At 34.1% G+C, this 17,815-nt stretch overlaps 1 protein-coding gene across 1 annotated transcript; it reads left to right on the top strand.

The window, feature by feature from the left end:
• The first annotated feature begins 390 nt into the window (after nt 1–390).
• Nucleotides 391–6,304, top strand: LOC121775833 (FACT complex subunit SPT16-like). Its single transcript, XM_042172905.1, has 3 exons — nt 391–684; nt 1,216–4,528; nt 6,005–6,304. Exon 2 carries the CDS (start codon nt 1,289–1,291, stop codon nt 4,490–4,492), a length of 3,204 nt encoding a protein of 1,067 aa, XP_042028839.1. The 5' UTR covers nt 391–684; nt 1,216–1,288; the 3' UTR covers nt 4,493–4,528; nt 6,005–6,304.
• Nucleotides 6,305–17,815: the final 11,511 nt, after the last annotated feature.

Genomic DNA, 17,815 nt, shown 5'->3' with positions numbered 1-17,815 from the left:
TCATCATCGTGGGCATTCCGGACGGGGCCGCAGAGAGGCCGGAGGGTGAATGGGAGTGAAATGTGAGTAAAATATGGAGTATTTATAAAAAAAATTTGGAAAAATTGGGAAAAAAATTATACGGCGCCGCCGCAGTTGTTGGTGAGCTGCTATAGGCCGCAGCGACCTCCGCCTCAGACTGACCACCGCCCGTCCCCCCCCCCCACCCACCTACCCGGCTCGGATTCGTCTTACCCCTCCCGCCCCGGCTGCCCCTGTCCTCCCCTATAGCGCACTGCGGCTGCGCCACCTCCCTCGGCGGCCGCCGTGTCACCCACAGTGGACACTGTTACCAATTCCACATTAAAACCCGTGCCATTTATAAAACAAATGAAAAAAAGCAACTAAAAGCGGCAGCCATCCATCCCTCTAGTCTTCCGTACGCCATACACGAATCGAAGCCGCAAATCCACCGTCGAATTCTCCTTTTTCTTCATGTTGTGCGAGAACCCTAGCACTCCCTCTCTCATCTTGCTTCTTCTCCTCGGCGATGATTAAGTGCCTAGGGGCTCGCAGCCGTGGCTTCAGTCCGAGATCTAGATGATGCTGTTTTGGTTGTCGACGTCGTCGCACGCCGGAGCTGAGCTTCTGTCACTTTTGCATCCGGTTCGTTCCCGCGCCGTCAATCGCTATCTCTTTCGATTGGTATGTTTTCTGTAGTTCCGGAAATTGATTTTTGTTGGCGATCGGGGCAATTTGATGCTGGTTTATCCTATATCGTGCGATTAAATAACAGATTTTATCAAATGAGATCTCTAGGTTGTTCATGTTGTAACCATTCTGTATTTTCTAATGGTATCGAGCTCATTGGAGAGAATTTCTCTGAAAGAAACATTAATAAATCACAGCAATTACACCGACAATAGTAATCATTGCTCAATCGATCTAATTTAATCGGTCAATTTTCTCCTTTCTAACAATGCTAAACCCAGTAACAACGTCTTCATGTCAATACATGTGGTAACAGTTAACAGCTCTTTTTCTTTTCTTCTTTTTCCAATTGTTGAAAATTTTGTTTCTGTAACTTTTTGTTTTCAAAATTCTTCTATTTGCAATCCTTAATGGTTGGATAGTTTTTCTACAGTAATATTTTATATAGAAAGACTCAAGTAAGGTGAATCCTCCCCATTGTGTGGGGGGGGAGGATGCTGATAAAATGGTTTTCTTTTTTGACAGCTTAGTTCGCTGACCAGCGGTTCAGACTCTCCGTGCTTACAAGGACAAGAGGGGGATCAACTGTTTATAATACATGGCTGATAATCGCAATGTTAATAATGTCACGGTGCGAGCAAGTACATCCAGTCCCTTCACAATTAATATTGAAAACTTCAGCAAACGGATAAAGTTGTTGTACTCCCACTGGAAACAGTTCAAGAATGATCTATGGGGTGGCTCGGAGGTTTTCTCCATAGCTACTCCTCCTCATTCAGAGGACCTCCGTTACCTAAAATCTTCTGCGTTGAATATGTGGTTGGTCGGTTATGAGTTCCCAGACACAATCATGGTTTTCATGAAGAAACAGATCCATTTTCTGTGTAGCCAAAAGAAAGTATCATTACTTCAGTCTGTGAAAAAACCCGCTGAGGATGCTTTGGGTGTTGAAGTCATAATGCATGTGAAGGGAAGAAATGATAATGGTTCTGCATTAATGGATGATATATTTGAAGCTGTCGGTGCAGAGTCACGGTTGGATGGCTATGACAACCCTATTTTTGGGCATATTGCCAGAGAAACTCCTGAAGGGATTTTTCTAGAGGTGTGGGAGGAGAAGTTGAAGAATGCTAATTATCAACTCACTGATGTAACTAATGGGTTCTCGGACCTGTTTGCTGTGAAAGATTCTCTTGAGATTACAAATGTGAAGAAGGCTGCTTACCTGACTTCCTCTGTCCTGAAATATTTTGTCGTCCCGAAACTAGAGCAGATCATTGATGAGGAGAAGACAGTCACTCATTCTTCCTTAACTGATGATACTGAAAAAGTCATAACTGAACCTGCAAGGATAAAGGTGAAGCTGAAAGCTGACAATGTTGATATCTGCTACCCACCAATTTTTCAGAGCGGAGGACAGTTTGATCTGAAACCAAGTGCAACAAGCAATGATGACTATCTATTCTATGATAATACAGCTGTTATCATATGTGCGATTGGGTCTCGTTACAGTAATTATTGCTCAAATGTGGCTAGGACATACCTAATTAATGCCAACTCGCTGCAGAGCAAGGCATATGAGGTCCTCCTGAAGGCCCATATTGCAGCAATAGCTGCTTTAAAGCCTGGAAATAAGGCTGTAGATGTCTATAAAGCAGTTGTTACTGTTGTGAAAAATGAGGGGCCTGAATTTGCTCCCCACTTGACAAAATCTGCAGGAACTGGAATAGGCCTTGAGTTTCGTGAATCAAGCCTCAGTTTAAATGGAAAAAATGACAAGATACTTAAAACTGGCATGATCTTCAATGTATCTTTAGGTTTTCAGAATTTGCAAATAGAGACCAACAATCCAAAAACACAGAAATTTTCTTTATTGCTTGCAGACACAGTTGTCATTGGTGAAACTACCTCAGAAGTGGTAACCTCCACATGTTCAAAAGCAGTGACAGATGTGAATTATTCATTTAATGATGATGAAGAAGAGCCCCAAAAAACCAAATCCAAGCCTAGAGCTGCTGACACACTCCCATCCAAGGCAACACTAAGATCAGTTAACCATGAGGTATCGAAGGAGGAGTTAAGGAGGCAGCATCAGGCAGCACTGGCTCAACGGAAAAATGAGGAGACAGCAAGGAGGCTTGCTGGTGGCGGCTCTGAAGGGTCAAATCGTGGTCCCCTGAAACCATCCGGTGAGTTGATTGCATATAAGAATGTCAACGATCTACCTCTGCCAAGAGACTTCATGATTCAGGTAGACCAGAAACATGAGGCCATCCTCTTACCCATATATGGCAAGATGGTGCCTTTCCATATTGCTACTGTGAAGAGTGTTTCCAGTCAACAGGACACTAGTCGTACGTGTTACATTCGAGTAATCTTTAATGTACCTGGTGCTCCTTTTGCTCAGAGTGACCCCAACTTACAGAAGTTCCACGATTCAATTTATGTTAAAGAAGTATCATTTCACTCCAAGGATCCAAGGCATATTAGCGAAGTTGTTCAAGCTATCAAGACCCTCCGCAGGCAGGTTGCATCCCGTGAATCAGAGAAGGCTGAGAGAGCAACGTTAGTCACACAAGAGAAACTCCAGGTTGCTGGAGCAAAATTCAAGCCAATTAGGCTATCTGACTTGTGGATCCGTCCTGTTTTTGGTGGTCGTGGAAGAAAGCTTAGTGGTACCTTAGAAGCACATGCAAATGGATTTCGTTATGCAACATCAAGACATGATGAACGGGTGGATATCATGTTTGGTAATCTTAAACATGCATTCTTCCAGCCAGCTGAAAAAGAAATGATAACTCTCTTGCATTTCCATCTGCACAACCACATAATGGTGGGAAACAAGAAAACAAAAGATGTTCAATTTTATGTTGAGGTCATGGATGTTGTACAGACGATTGGAGGTGGAAAGAGATCTGCATATGACCCTGATGAGATTGAGGAGGAGCAGCGAGAGAGGGATAGAAAGAACAAAATTAGCTTGGACTTTCAAAACTTTGTGAATAGAGTCAATGATTTGTGGGGACAATCTCAATTCAAGTCATTTGATTTAGAGTTTGATCAGCCATTGAGAGAACTTGGTTTTCATGGGGTGCCACATAAATCATCTGCATTCATAGTTCCAACATCAACCTGCCTTGTTGAGCTCATTGAACTACCATTTGTGGTAATCACCCTTGGCGAGATTGAAATTGTTAATTTGGAGAGAGTTGGTCTCGGTCAGAAAAACTTTGACATGACTATTGTATTTAAGGATTTCAAGCGAGATGTAATGCGGATTGATTCAATTCCCACATCGTCGCTAGATGGTATTAAGGAGTGGCTGGATACAACAGATATCAAGTACTACGAGAGTAGGCTAAATCTGAACTGGAGGCAAATATTAAAAACAATCACTGATAATCCTGAACAATTCATCGAGGATGGTGGATGGGAATTTTTGAACTTGGAGGCTAGTGATTCAGATTCTGATAATTCTCAGGAGTCAGATCAAGGATATGTCCCTTCAGATGTGCAATCCGACTCTGTCTCAGAGGAGGAGGATGATGACAGCGAGTCACTAGTGGAGTCCGAGGAAGGTGAAGAAGATGATTCTGATGAAGAGTCCGAAGAAGATAAAGGGAAGACCTGGGAGGAGCTGGAAAGGGAAGCTAGTAATGCAGATAAAGAGAAGGGAAATGAATCAGATAGTGAGGAAGACAGAAAAAGAAGGAAAATGAAGGCTTTTGGGAAGTCTCGACCACCAGCAAGAAGACCAAGAGGAGGAGGAGGTAGCCTCCCTAAGAAATCCAGGTTTAGATGAAGAGGTTGCGTCCCTACCATCGGAAATCGATAATAGGTACCTACACTGTGCTTTATTTTATTATCACCTTCACAATTTAAAGTTATACTTTCCAAGTACCATAGACCTGCTGCACGTGTTTCAAAGAAAAATGGCTTAATTTTCGTTTCTTGATGTTTTAATAGTTTCCATTGTAGTTGGGTTTTTGGTTGTCTTTAGCTAAAACACACTCTTTCTTTCTTATGGTTACTCTAATTTTGCCTCTTAAAGTTGTGGCTTCCACAAACTTTGATAATTCCCGAAATACATGAAAAGCTTCATTTCTAATGTTAGGCTGTAAATAAATATTTGATATCTGCATGGGCTCTTTGCATAAGTTTCATATGATATGTAATTACTCTACCAGTACCTTGGGTTTAGTTTACATGCCTCATATCTACTACTTGAAAAATGGCCTGTAGTTATACTTACACCTCTTTGCAACTGTAAAGGGTAGGTAATGCGCAAGTGCTATCAAGAGAGTTAACTTCTAAAATTAAAATCAATAGTATAATTAGTAGTAATCCGACAGCAGTATGACCCTGGACCTATATATTAGTTTATTTACAACACAATAATCAGTGTCTAATTAAAAACAATAGTATAAATAGTATTGATCAAACTGATTGATGAAAATGATTTTTGGTAAATGATATTACCTATTGTCATGTGAATATTCTTGGACACTTGTTATAAGTTCATATGTAATAGGAGGTGGACTATTTTGAGTAAACATTGGTTGTGTAGCGAACAGCTTGCTCATTTAATGAAAATTACTAAACTACAACAATAGTCTAGACCCATTTTCTGGCCCACTAAGGAGGATTTAGTTCATTGCATGCTTTGGGACTTTAGGAAGATATACAAGTATAATTGGTTTCTGCTTTGGAACTTTAGGAAGATTTAGTTGGCTTATTATTAATGCTGTTTATGTAATTTCACCAGAGTCTATACAAGTTTTCACTAATATATGTAGCAAATTATTTCATTGCATGCTTTGCAATGTCTTACTAAATGAAGTTGAATCTTATCACACATCTTTTTCTGGGTAATGGTCCTATGGATTGTAAATATACTCGTAACCTACCGCTAAACTTGTTATTTACATACTCTTGGTTTCTATTCTAATATAATTCTTCATTTTGAGATATTGTGCAAGTCTGAGATGAGGTGAGATTCTAAAGTTCTTACACAGAATTATAGATATCAATAGAAGGGGGCAGTTGCTGTGAATAGTATGCTTTTCTCGGTGCATCTTAATTGAAGAAAAGGTTTTATAATCAGATTGGGGAATTCACACCTCTTGTATGATCTCGTGCAATTCGGTGAATACTTTGTAACTATTCTCTAACAAAGTTGCAGCACAATTTTCGTCCTTGTTCATAAGATGTCCCCGTAGTAGAGTATTTATTAACTAACATATGGTTCGTGTAAGCACGCTTTCAGCATTGATATGTTTTTATAACTTCTGTTCCCTTGAATATTTATTCACAGAATAGCCTGCTTGTAATCTTGCAAGCTAGAAGAAAATGGCAGGTCGAGGAAATCTGGTAATTCAAACTATAGAGCCTTGAGCAGGTCGAGGAAATTGTTGGCATTGTATTGTTTAGTAGTTAAGGTGATTTGGAGGTTTGTACTTGGGAGATGTTAATACTTAGTACTTTTGAATCTTTAGTGTTCATGATATCTAACTCTGGTTCTACTAGTTTCTACTCAATTTCTTAATTGTAGACAGTTGTTGCAATACAACACGACTTATCAAATATAATCCTATTTAGAATATCTAAATAAAAACTTGCCTGTGTACACAGAGTGCGTCATCGCCTTTTTTACATTGATAATGACTCTCTTTCATTGGTAGGTAATAATGGTCTGCCAAATAAGATAAGGACTTCTTTGTCCTCTTACATGTCCCAACACGAAATTGACTGCAAATGTAGATTTGTCTTACTTCACAAGCATATCCTGAACAATGTCATTTGGCCATATTATGAAACGATCTCCTATTTGAAAACTAAGTCTACTAGCTCAGATCAATCTTGCAATCCTATTGAACAGATCTAGTTTATAAAGAATATTAATTATATATCAAGATATACGTTATTTTTTCTAAAATAAGGATATGGGGGTGACAATTCCAAAATAAGTAACACATTTAGATTAGATTGTATTAAAATGACAACCATATTTAAAGTGACAACATACTACCAATGAGGACCCTTAGATTTAGAAGAAGATTCAATTTTAGCATGTCACGTGGCAGGCTTGCTTGTTTATGTATCGCAGATTGCTTGATTATCTCTAATTCGTATCGCAGATTACTTTGAATCGTATACCGAGTTATTTGCCCATTTATCACAGATTGCTTGCTTATTTATAGCAGGTTGTTTGCCTAGATTGTCATTTTAATTATAGTGTCACTATAGTGCTCTGATTTTGTATCACTGATTGCTTGAAACCATATGCCAAGTTGCTTTCCTAAGTATCGCAGATTATATGCTATGTTGTTGTCAAGTTATCGCTTTAAGACTAGTGTCATCCTAACACACCACATTTAGATTTCACAACACCCTACCAAATCTGGCCATCCACATAATCAGGAAAAATGTAAATTAAAAATCATTTTTATATTCGTAAGGGTATTATTGGACGTCACAGTTGGTTCAGTTATATTAAATCCCAAAACTGCCACTTTTTTATGTGTGATAAATGGTAACTTATAATATCCCTATTTTTATGATTGGATTGCAAAAATTTCATTATTTTTCCCGGTTGGAGAATATTGATTCAATCTTTTTCTGACTTACGAAATACAGATTTTCCCAATCTTTAAGTATCTTCTCAACCAATAACAATAGGTGTATTTTTATATATTCTTCAGTAATACGAATTCGATATGATGTTTATGCTTCTTTGTGGATGAACTTGAACCGTCGTATATGTTTTTTCACGACATGAAATTGCAAGTCTTGTAGCCATTAAGCAAATTGGTGGTCGGTAGATGGAAGAGATTCACACACTGTTAGGTTACACAATAGTTTCGGTTACAGTGGACAAGACAAAATAAGCAAACTATCGTACTCCCTTCGTCCCATCAAAGATGTCATACTTGTGGGACGACACAAATTTTAGGATGTTTTGTTTTATGGGTGAAGTGGAGAGAGAAAATATAATTTTTATATTAATGTGACATAGAACTTTTACCAAAAATGGAAATGTGACATCTTGAATGTGACAAACTAAAAAGAAAAGTGAGACATCATTTATGGGTCAGAGGGAGTACAAAATAAGAAAATCCTCAAACAAGTGGAACAAGTTTTAGCACGATATTAGCAATCTTTCAAACAAAACAAGCAAACTATTATTGCAAATTTTTTTAAACAAGTTAAGCAAATTCTCGCTCAAATTAAGCAGATTCTTGCTCAAAATAAGCAATCTTTTGAATAAATTAAGCAAACCAACGCACAAATTAAGCAACCTTTCCAACAACTTGAGCAAATTTTCACCCAAAATAAACAACATTTTCAACAACTTAAGCAAATTCTCGCCCAAATTAAGCAATCTTTCCAACATGTTAAGCAAATTCTCACCCAAAATAAACAATCTTTCGAAGCCTCTCCGGCCTCAGCCGCCGGGGTGTACGAAATTGTCGGTCGTTTACCCATTTCGTGAATTCCCTGAGCAAAAACATCGACTGTACAAGTCGTTTCGTCGCTTCTTGGTGGATTAGTTTCTCGCTCAGTTCGAAAAAAATTGTTTTTTGGTGGAAGGAGATGTAGATTGCGACTGCAATTTTCTAGGGTTCACAAATTGAGTAGACTGAGTTTCGAGAGAGAGGGAATGAGTTAATGTGAGAAGAGAAATCATGGAATGACCGCTGAAATCTTGCGCTTTTAAATCGGCTGATTTGTTTTAATACCTGAACTAACTTATTTACCCTTGATGCAACTTAGATGATCCAAAATACAACCTCAGTTGATGAAATCCTAATCACACATCTCTATATCTAACGGTAAGGAATGGTAGAATGTTATATCTTAAAAGTCTACAGGGAGAGTAGTGTTCCCCTAAGGTTTTATTTATAATTTTAGAAATTACCATGCACAAAAATAATTAGATAGGACCAATATTCTCATTTTGAGTCGTTTTAATGTTTGTATACCGATTTATGGAAATTTATTATTCTTTTCTTTTACTTTAATCCGCCATCCAGTACACTATTTTAACAAAAAATTTCTCTTTATTTCTTACTTTACCAACTAAGCACCCGTATCATTCCCAAATGACATATTTCTACGAAATGAAGGGAGTTTGATATAGTGAATTGCGCTAAATACTCCATCCGTCCCTAAAGAATATGTACTTTAGGTTCGGCATAAGTTTTAATACAAAATTAGGAAAGTAAGAGAGAGGTAGAGAGAAAAAAAATTAAAGTATTGTTAGTGGAGAATGAGTCCCACCTTATTAGAGTGAAAAGAGTTTCCAAAATTGGAAAGTGCATATTTTTGTGGGACGGACTAAAAAGGAAAGAGTGCATATTCTTGTGGGACGGATGGAGTAATATTTTACGGAGTATAAAAAAGAAAATATTAACTATATAGCTTAAAAATATTAAATAGCTGAGTTAAGAACATATAATTTTTTATTGATGTTCAATTGTAACGTTTCCAAACTAAAAACTTAAAGAAACTAAAGATTTGGGACGTAAAAAATTAAAATCAAAACCGCAAACTCAATTACTCTTCATATATCATATAGTTAATATAATTTGCTGCCTGATATTGTAAATTGAGTCAAGAACTCTATTATTTTTATAAAGAAAAGGAGAAATCATTGTCATATATCTTTAAAATATTAAATATACGATTTACAAATGCTTTGTATTTGATTTTTTTTATCGAGGTTCGACGTAATGTCGCAAAATTAAGAATTTAAAAGAAATTAAAATTATGAAATTGTTAAAATCAAAACTGTAAACTCAATTAGTATTAAAATATTTTATAGTACTTCCTCTGTTCCAAAAAAAATGACATTTGGGACGACACGAGAATTAACGCATTATTGGTAAAATAAGAGAAATGAGGAGAAAAGTAATTAAAATAGTATTAGTGGATAGTGAGATCCACATTATTACTAGTGTTTAATGGTGGGCCCTAGTGGTATAAGTTGTAAATAAATTGATTTATATTAGTTTGAGAGAATTTTCCATAAATGGAAATAAGATATTTTTATGGGACGGACGAAAAAGGAAAGTGTCATTATTTTTATGGGAATAAGGGAGTATCAAATTTCAGTTTGTTGCATGTTAGTAAATTGAGCTGAGAATTCTAATATAGTAGTATTTTATTAACATAAAGAAAATATTAATTATATGGCTTTAATAAGTTAAATAAATGAGTAAAAATCACATAATTTTGTTTGAACGAGGTCCGACTGCAACGTTCCAAAATATAAAAATTTTGAAGAAATTAAAATCTTAGAAAATATAGAAATAAAATTAAAACTATGAATTATTAAAATCAAAACTATAAACCCAATTAGTATTAATATATATAATTTTAATTAATTAAACCAATAAGTACTATTCCCTCCGTCCCAACTAAGTTGAGACAAAACTTTTGGGCACAGAGATTAAGAAATTATGTTGAAAAGTAGGAGAGATGAATAAAGTAGGAAATATATAGAGAGAGTAAAGTAGATGGTGGAATAAAATAAAAGTGATTGGATGTTTTATTTTTTTAAAAAAAGGAAATGACTCAACTTAGTTGGGACATCCCAAAGAGGAATACGACTCAACGTAGTTGGGACGGGGGAGTATAATATTTTAAAGAACAACTAAAAATTAACTATATACCTTTAAAATACTAAATAGGTGAGTTACGAACATGTGATTTTTTTAATCGAGATCAGAGAGTAAATATTAGAATCGATTATTTATGAAATTCTTAAAATCGAAACAATCGACCCAATTAGTACTAATACATTACAATATACTAGTAAATTTTAGTTTGTTGAATATATAGTGAATTCAGATAGCAACTCTAATATAATAGAAAGAAAAAATAAAATATTAATTTTATAGATTTAAAAAATTAAATAAATGAGTTAAATATGTGATATTTTATTTTACCAAATTTCAAAATAACTTTCCAAAAATTAAGAATATAAAGAAATTAAAATTTTGGAAAAGTATTAAAATTGAAATTATGAAATTCTTGAAACTAAAACCTTAAGCTTAATTAGCATTAATATATCTTATATCAAATTTCAATTTGCTGCATGATATATTGGATTGAGCTAAGAATATTTTATAAATAAAAAATTATTAAATGTTTAGTCTTAAAATATTAAATAGATAAGTTAAGAACATGTGATTAATTTTTTTTATTTAAGGTTAACTATATTGTTTTAAAAGTTAAGAATTTATTGAAATTAATATTTTAAAAGGTAAAGAATCAAAATTAATATCATGAAATTTTTAAAATCAAAATCATATTCAATTAGCATTGATATATTATATATCAAAGTTTTAATTTGTTGAGTGTTATAGTAAATTGAGCTAAAATTCTAATATCTTAAAAATGAAAAAATATTAATATTAACTTTACAATATTAGAATATTAAACATGTGAATTATGTGGTTATTTTTGTATCAAAGTTCGACGTAATCTTTCAAAATTTAATGAATACTTACAATAGGAGTAGGAAAGAGAAAATTGTAAAAAAATTTCATAAACATAAATAATAGTATTAATTTTAGTGGATGGACGAAAATGAATGTGACAGCAAAAGGTCTATTAAATTTTATATTTGTATAAAATTATTAAAGTATTGAAAAATTTTAAATATTTTAAAATTATTAGTTTTATAATTTTTTCATTTTTAACGAAAAACTAGTGATAATTATAAATTTTTCTCATATTTTTTTGTGTACGCTACATTTGTTAAGTGAATACAGTTAATAGTAAGGTGATAAAATTTAAGTAGTGATAAATTAAAAAAAAATGTATACACAAAATTGGACATATTAGGTATTTTACATTTAAATAGAATTTATGATGGTTAACTAATTTAATGAATTCATAATTACCCTTTCTATGGTCATTTAGGAAAAATTAAACTTTCCATAATCAATATATACACTTCTAGGAAATGATTTTCTAATTTTTTTATAATTAAATAAACATAAATTTAGAAGCCGTGGTACGGAGGACTCGAACCTGAGACCTTTGGCCTCAGACATTATTAACCTCTTTACCCTCTGGCGGATCCAAGTGCAAGGGTACGAGTGTACCCCAAATTTGTTGTAGTAAATACTTTTAGTGAATAAACGCGTAAATCTTTGGTCGTGTAGTTGCAATTTGCTTAGATCTTCTGTCCCGTAACCCGGGATCGAATCTCTCTAGGTGCGCGACATGTGTGAATAATTTACCCTCCGTTTACTGTTTTTGGTTATGTATTGCATTATATTATTATTTCAACTCTCGATCCGTTTTTATGTTTTTAGTTATGTTTGAACTCTATTTCAGTTATGGAGTAATTATTAGTTAGTCTCTAGTACTAATAATTTGCACTCTTACTTTTTTACTGTGGTCATATTTTCTATTTTTGTCATGTATACTAATTAGTAGTTTTTTAGTTTTGTAATTATTTGAACTCCTATTTTCTTTTCTAGAATTTGATTTCTATATTATGCTCTATTATTTTTTAATTTCTTTGATTTTTATAATATACTTTATTAATTTTTTGATTATTTTATGTGATATTATTTGTAGTAAAACTCGTCCCCTAAATATATTATTTTTTTGCTTTTATTAAATGCTTTGAATTTTGTATATTATATTCTATTATATGTTTTGGAGTATTATTTTTATCATTTTATATATTATTATGTTTAGTACAATTTGTACCTTCAAATAAAAAAAATTCTTTCCATTTTAAATTATCTTATTATTTAATGTTATTTTATTTATATCGTAATTATTTGTTGTACAACTCCGTACCCCTAAACTAAAATTTCTGGATCCGCCACTGTCTCTACCGCTTGATCAACTCCTACATAAATAATTTACTACATCTTTATTAACAAGAATGAGGATATTTCTTCATTCCATATAAATAATTTACTACATCTTTATTAACAAGAATGAGGATATTTCGTCATTCCATTTCTCAAAATTTAAACTCTCCACTGCAAACTAAATTATCGTTTGAATCGTGTAGTGATCATAAGCAATTGCAGACAAAAATATGAAAGAAGGATAGGGCACGTGGAGGGTTATTCTTATGATTGTATATTTTCTTTATTTTATTTTTTTGGTAATGTGTATATTTCTCTTATTTAATTATATTATTGGTTGTTCCATAATAATTGAGGTGATTATTTGTACATGACATTGAAAATAGTGGTGTTTAATAAATTGAAGGACTTTTCTTTAACACACTAAATTGAAAAAAATAGTGAATTTCATTATGAGTGTGTTTGGAAGTATGGAATTGGAGGTGTGGAATTAGAATTGGAATTGGAATTGGAGCCTTCAATTCCAAATCCAATGTTTGGTACCACAAACATATTTATTTGGAATTGAATTGCAATTCCTAATCTTCCAATTTCATAATTTGAATTCCATATCCAAAGTAGAAAATTAGAATTCTAAAGTTATAAAATTAGATAGATTCATTATATATCCACAACACACACTACAGACACAACACACACTTCACGCACTAAACACATTTCACACACTTCACGCACTACACACACTACACACATTTCACACACGACACACACTACTGTTGTGATTTTTAGGGTGCAATTTAAGCACACAAAACAAGTAATAATTCCCTAAAAATACTACTTCTGCAAGTATACAGACGTGCAATGTAGTATAAAAGGTGTCGAACCCACAAGGTGGAGATTAATTGCTAAAACTAATAAACCTAACTAAAAAGCAGTAAAATAGTTTAATTTTGGGTTTTTTGATCAAGAGGCGAGTGAAGGACAAATCGAGAAAGTGCAATGCAAGGAAATCACGATAAAGAGGGAAGACTACTCCTAGTTTGTTTCGGGTCACTTGTTCACATGAATTCTAATGTCTAATTAATTTCCATTATTTATCGGGATCGTGTTGATTTTACGCTCTCACGCAGCTGATCACTGATCATGGAATTTTACACCTAGGATAAGCTGATCACATCTCCTAGGCTCTACTCACCAACCCCTCACTCCTAAAGTCGCATAGTAAGCTCGTGATTGGCTTCTAAAAATATTCAACACACAAGATCCACCCCGGACTATCCCCTGATCAGTTTTAGCTTAGGGTTCCTTATCTATGTTAGCTCCCTACTCCAAGTTAAAGAGAAATTGAAGTTAAGGCCTTTACCGGATTAAGTTTGCTAGTAAAACCCAACTCGGATTGAAATAAAGACATAGATAAGAACCAAAATACGGAAATCAATCAAACCACAATCATGGATTCATATTTACAAGCTTCCCTAACTAACTAGGAGTAATCCCTAAAATCTAGCCACTCATAGTGGGCAACAATACAAGAAAACAAGTATATGCTACCATATGGGCAAGATTAGGGAAGAATTAGCCTCAAGCTTCTTCTTCTTCCTCCCAAAAATGGACTCCAAGCATCTTTCTCTCTCTAAAAATCGTCTTCAGTCGCCAAAAGATGCATAGGAAGTCGTGCCCTAGCTATTTAAATAGTTTGGGCCCCAGTCAATTTTACCCGGTCGGGCATTTTTTTGCTCATAAATCGCCCGCCAGGTATTTTTCTGTATCGCGACATACGCGCAAAACGCCCGGTTGGGCAATTTTCGCCCGGCCCACGCGTTTTTCACTACATTGCGCAGTTTTCGTAAAACAGTCGTATCTTCTTCTACAGGGCTCCGATTGAGGCGTGCGACGTATCCACGCGAAGTTCTTTCGAAGATGAATGTAATGGTGGCCTTGTAAAAGCATTTGAAATTACTCTTGAAGGGCTGATTACTGATCAGATTCTAACCTTTTTCCTTTCTCCTCTTTCTCTTTGAGCTTAGTCTTTTGTCCTACAATATATCAAAATGAGTCCATTTTTCACCTTAAAAAGTGTCATAATACAATGCAACATAGGACTATAATTTGATTCACATCAACTACACACATTTCACATACTTCACACACTACACACATTTCACACACTTCACACACGACACACACAACACACACAACACACACTTCAACATTTCACATATCTCACACACTTCACGCACTACACACAATTACATACATTTCACATACTACACACACTACATACATTTCCACACTACACGCATTTCACACACAACAAAAACTACACACATTTCACGCACTTCAACATTTCACATATATTAAGCATCCGGTTTTTAGATTTTTTTATGTTTTTAGATTTTTTTCGATTCGAACTGAACCGTATCGAAAAATTAAAATTTTTTGAAAAATTAAAATTTTCAAAAAGTTTAACTGAACTAGCCGAAAAACTAAAAAACTGAACCAAATTTGAAAGTTCAGTTTGTAAATAGTGTGTGTGTATAGTGTGCTATTTATGTATAGTGTGTATTTTGTGTAAAATGTGTGTAGTGTGTGTTTTGTGTGTAGTATGTATATTTTTTGTATGGTGCATGTAGTATGTTTATTTTATACATAGCGTGCACAATGCGTGAAGTGTTTTTTTTGGTATAGTGCGTAAATAATGTGTATTTTTTTATAGTGTATACAGCGTGTGTAGTGTGTATATATTGTGTGCAGTGTGTCACACCTAACCCCATCTGACGTAACTACTTATAATAAATAAATTCAAAATTTAAAATAAATAATCCTCATGTCAAGTAAATAAAACACACATTATATAATTTCAAAAACCAACATTTATCAAGTATATATTTCAAAACATTCTAACCGTAGTGGGACCCTCTCACCACTCTATATACTCCACATTTATCTACATGCAAAAATGATGAGGAGGAGAAGGTTGCCAAAACGCGTCAGTCACCGAATCTGATAACCGCCAAACCTGATAACACGTACAGTTCTTACGACTCACGTAAACCAAAAACTTCACTGATATCTTATTCCTGAAAAATATTAGTGGTTTATATAAGCCACAACTCAGTGTATATAAATCTTACCTTTAATTCCACAGCCCAAATATCACACATATTCTTTAACCAATATATATTGCAATAATCAACAACATTAAAAATGATTTCATATATATATGAATATGTCACTCTGTTCAGTTTATTATTATGTGACTAATCAAGTCTGGTATCTGCCCGGGATTGCATTGTATATGACCCGAAGGTCCCATTGCATTTGTATATATATATATATATATATATATATATATAGGGTTTTGATCTATGCAAAACTAGATTTAAATATAGAAACGCAGAACAATATCATAATTAGGTCACTTTTAGGTCATAATTAGGTAATTTTTAGGTCATGCTAACAAAGCATGACCTAAAACGATCTTAGCATGACATTAAACCCAAATATTATAATATGGCCTAAAATTGCTTAATTATGACCTTCCGTGTTTTTGGTTAATTATTGACCATTAGATCATCTAATCCTAGGGCCAAGATTTGGTCTGCATTTCTGGATTTAAACACATACTTATTTTGATCATCTCCCTATATATATATATATATATATATATATATATATATATATATATAGGAAAATGATCAATACAAAACTTGATCTCAATACAAAATCCTGACCAAATCCTGACCATGGGATTTGATAATCCGATGGTCAATAATTAAACAAAAACACGGAGGGTCATTGTAAAGCAGTTTTAGGTCATATTATAAACTTTGGGTTTGAGGTCATGTTAAGATCATTTCATGTCATCCTTACTATAGTGACGTAAAAATAAGCTTACAATGACCTAAAAATGACTTTTGTATGCTTGGTTCTGCATTTTTGTATTAAGAATGCGTTTGCATAGATCAAAACTCTATATATATATATATATATATATATATATAGAGAGAGAGAGTAGTGATCAAGATATAACTAATCTTAAGTGTATAACTAGAGAACAAATCTCAGCCACACATCTTAATGGAACAAATATTATTTATTTTAAACAAAATAGGCAAAGGGTATTTTTGGAAATTACATTATCAAATTTAAATCAAATTATGCAGCCAAGTGCGACAAGGCTAAGGCCGCCAGCTCCTCCGCCGACCTCCTCGGCGCCGCCTCCGAGTACGGCAAGCTCGACTCCACCCAGCTCTTTTCTGTGGTGATCGTGGATCCGATTGATTGATAATTTGATGGATTGAATTGATCCGAATTTTGTTCTGTTTTGGTCGGATTCAATCCTTAATTACGGATCTCCGATTGTTAGTTTTAGCTGTTTCCTTGATTTTAGCTGGTTTTTCACTTTATGATCTGTTTTTTGCTTGATTGTGTGTGATTGCGTTTGTTATTGTGATGGAAGAGTTGTTGTAGGCTATGTTGAGATCGGATTTTTTGGGGGAAATAATCGTGGAAGTACTTGTTGGCTGCATTACTTCCTGATTTGGGGAAATGAGAGTTTCTGTGTGCTATGTTGATGGATCTTCTGGATTCAACTAGCTAGCATCAAATCAAAATCTATTAGCATCGCCACTGGAACGTGCTGAGAAATGAACAATCTTGTGCTTGAATAGCTATGCTAACTTTTCCAGCTCCTTGGCTAGAATTTGGTAAAAGCAAGATTTTACCACATCACTATTAGTATGATTTTACTTCACTGTTGTTAATAAAATACATCACTATTAGCAGGATTTTACTTCACTGTTGTTAACAAAGCACATCACTATTAGCATGATTTTACTTCACTGTTGTTAACAAAACACATCACTATTATAAGGATTTCTTTTCGAGTAGCTTGCATGTTTACGAGACTACTCATATGGAAAGTATTAGAATTGGAATGCCTATTTCCAACGCAACATAAGGGAGTAGATTTTTTTGGGGAAATGTGAACCATGCATGAATCATTTTTAACATCACTCTTAGCATGATTTTACTTCACTGTTGTTTACAAAACACATCACTCTTAGTATGATTTTACTTCACTCTTGTTTACAAAACACATCACTCTTAGCATGATTTTACTTCACTCTTGTTTACAAAACACATCACTCTTATTATGATTTTACTTCACTCTTGTTTACAAAACACATCACTCTTAGCATGATTTTACTTTACTGTTGTTTACAAAACACATCACTGTTAGCATGATTTTACTTCACTCTTGTTTACAAAACACATCACTC

Source organism: Salvia splendens, chromosome 18 (genome assembly GCF_004379255.2).
Source record: "Salvia splendens isolate huo1 chromosome 18, SspV2, whole genome shotgun sequence".
Lineage (NCBI taxonomy): Eukaryota > Viridiplantae > Streptophyta > Magnoliopsida > Lamiales > Lamiaceae > Salvia > Salvia splendens.
This window is presented reverse-complemented; position numbering and strand designations above follow the sequence as displayed.

Bases quoted from the DNA above. Each gene is read 5' to 3' on its own strand.
- LOC121775833 (XM_042172905.1), top strand. From the start codon at position 1,289: ATGGCTGATAATCGCAATGTTAATAATGTCACGGTGCGAGCAAGTACA.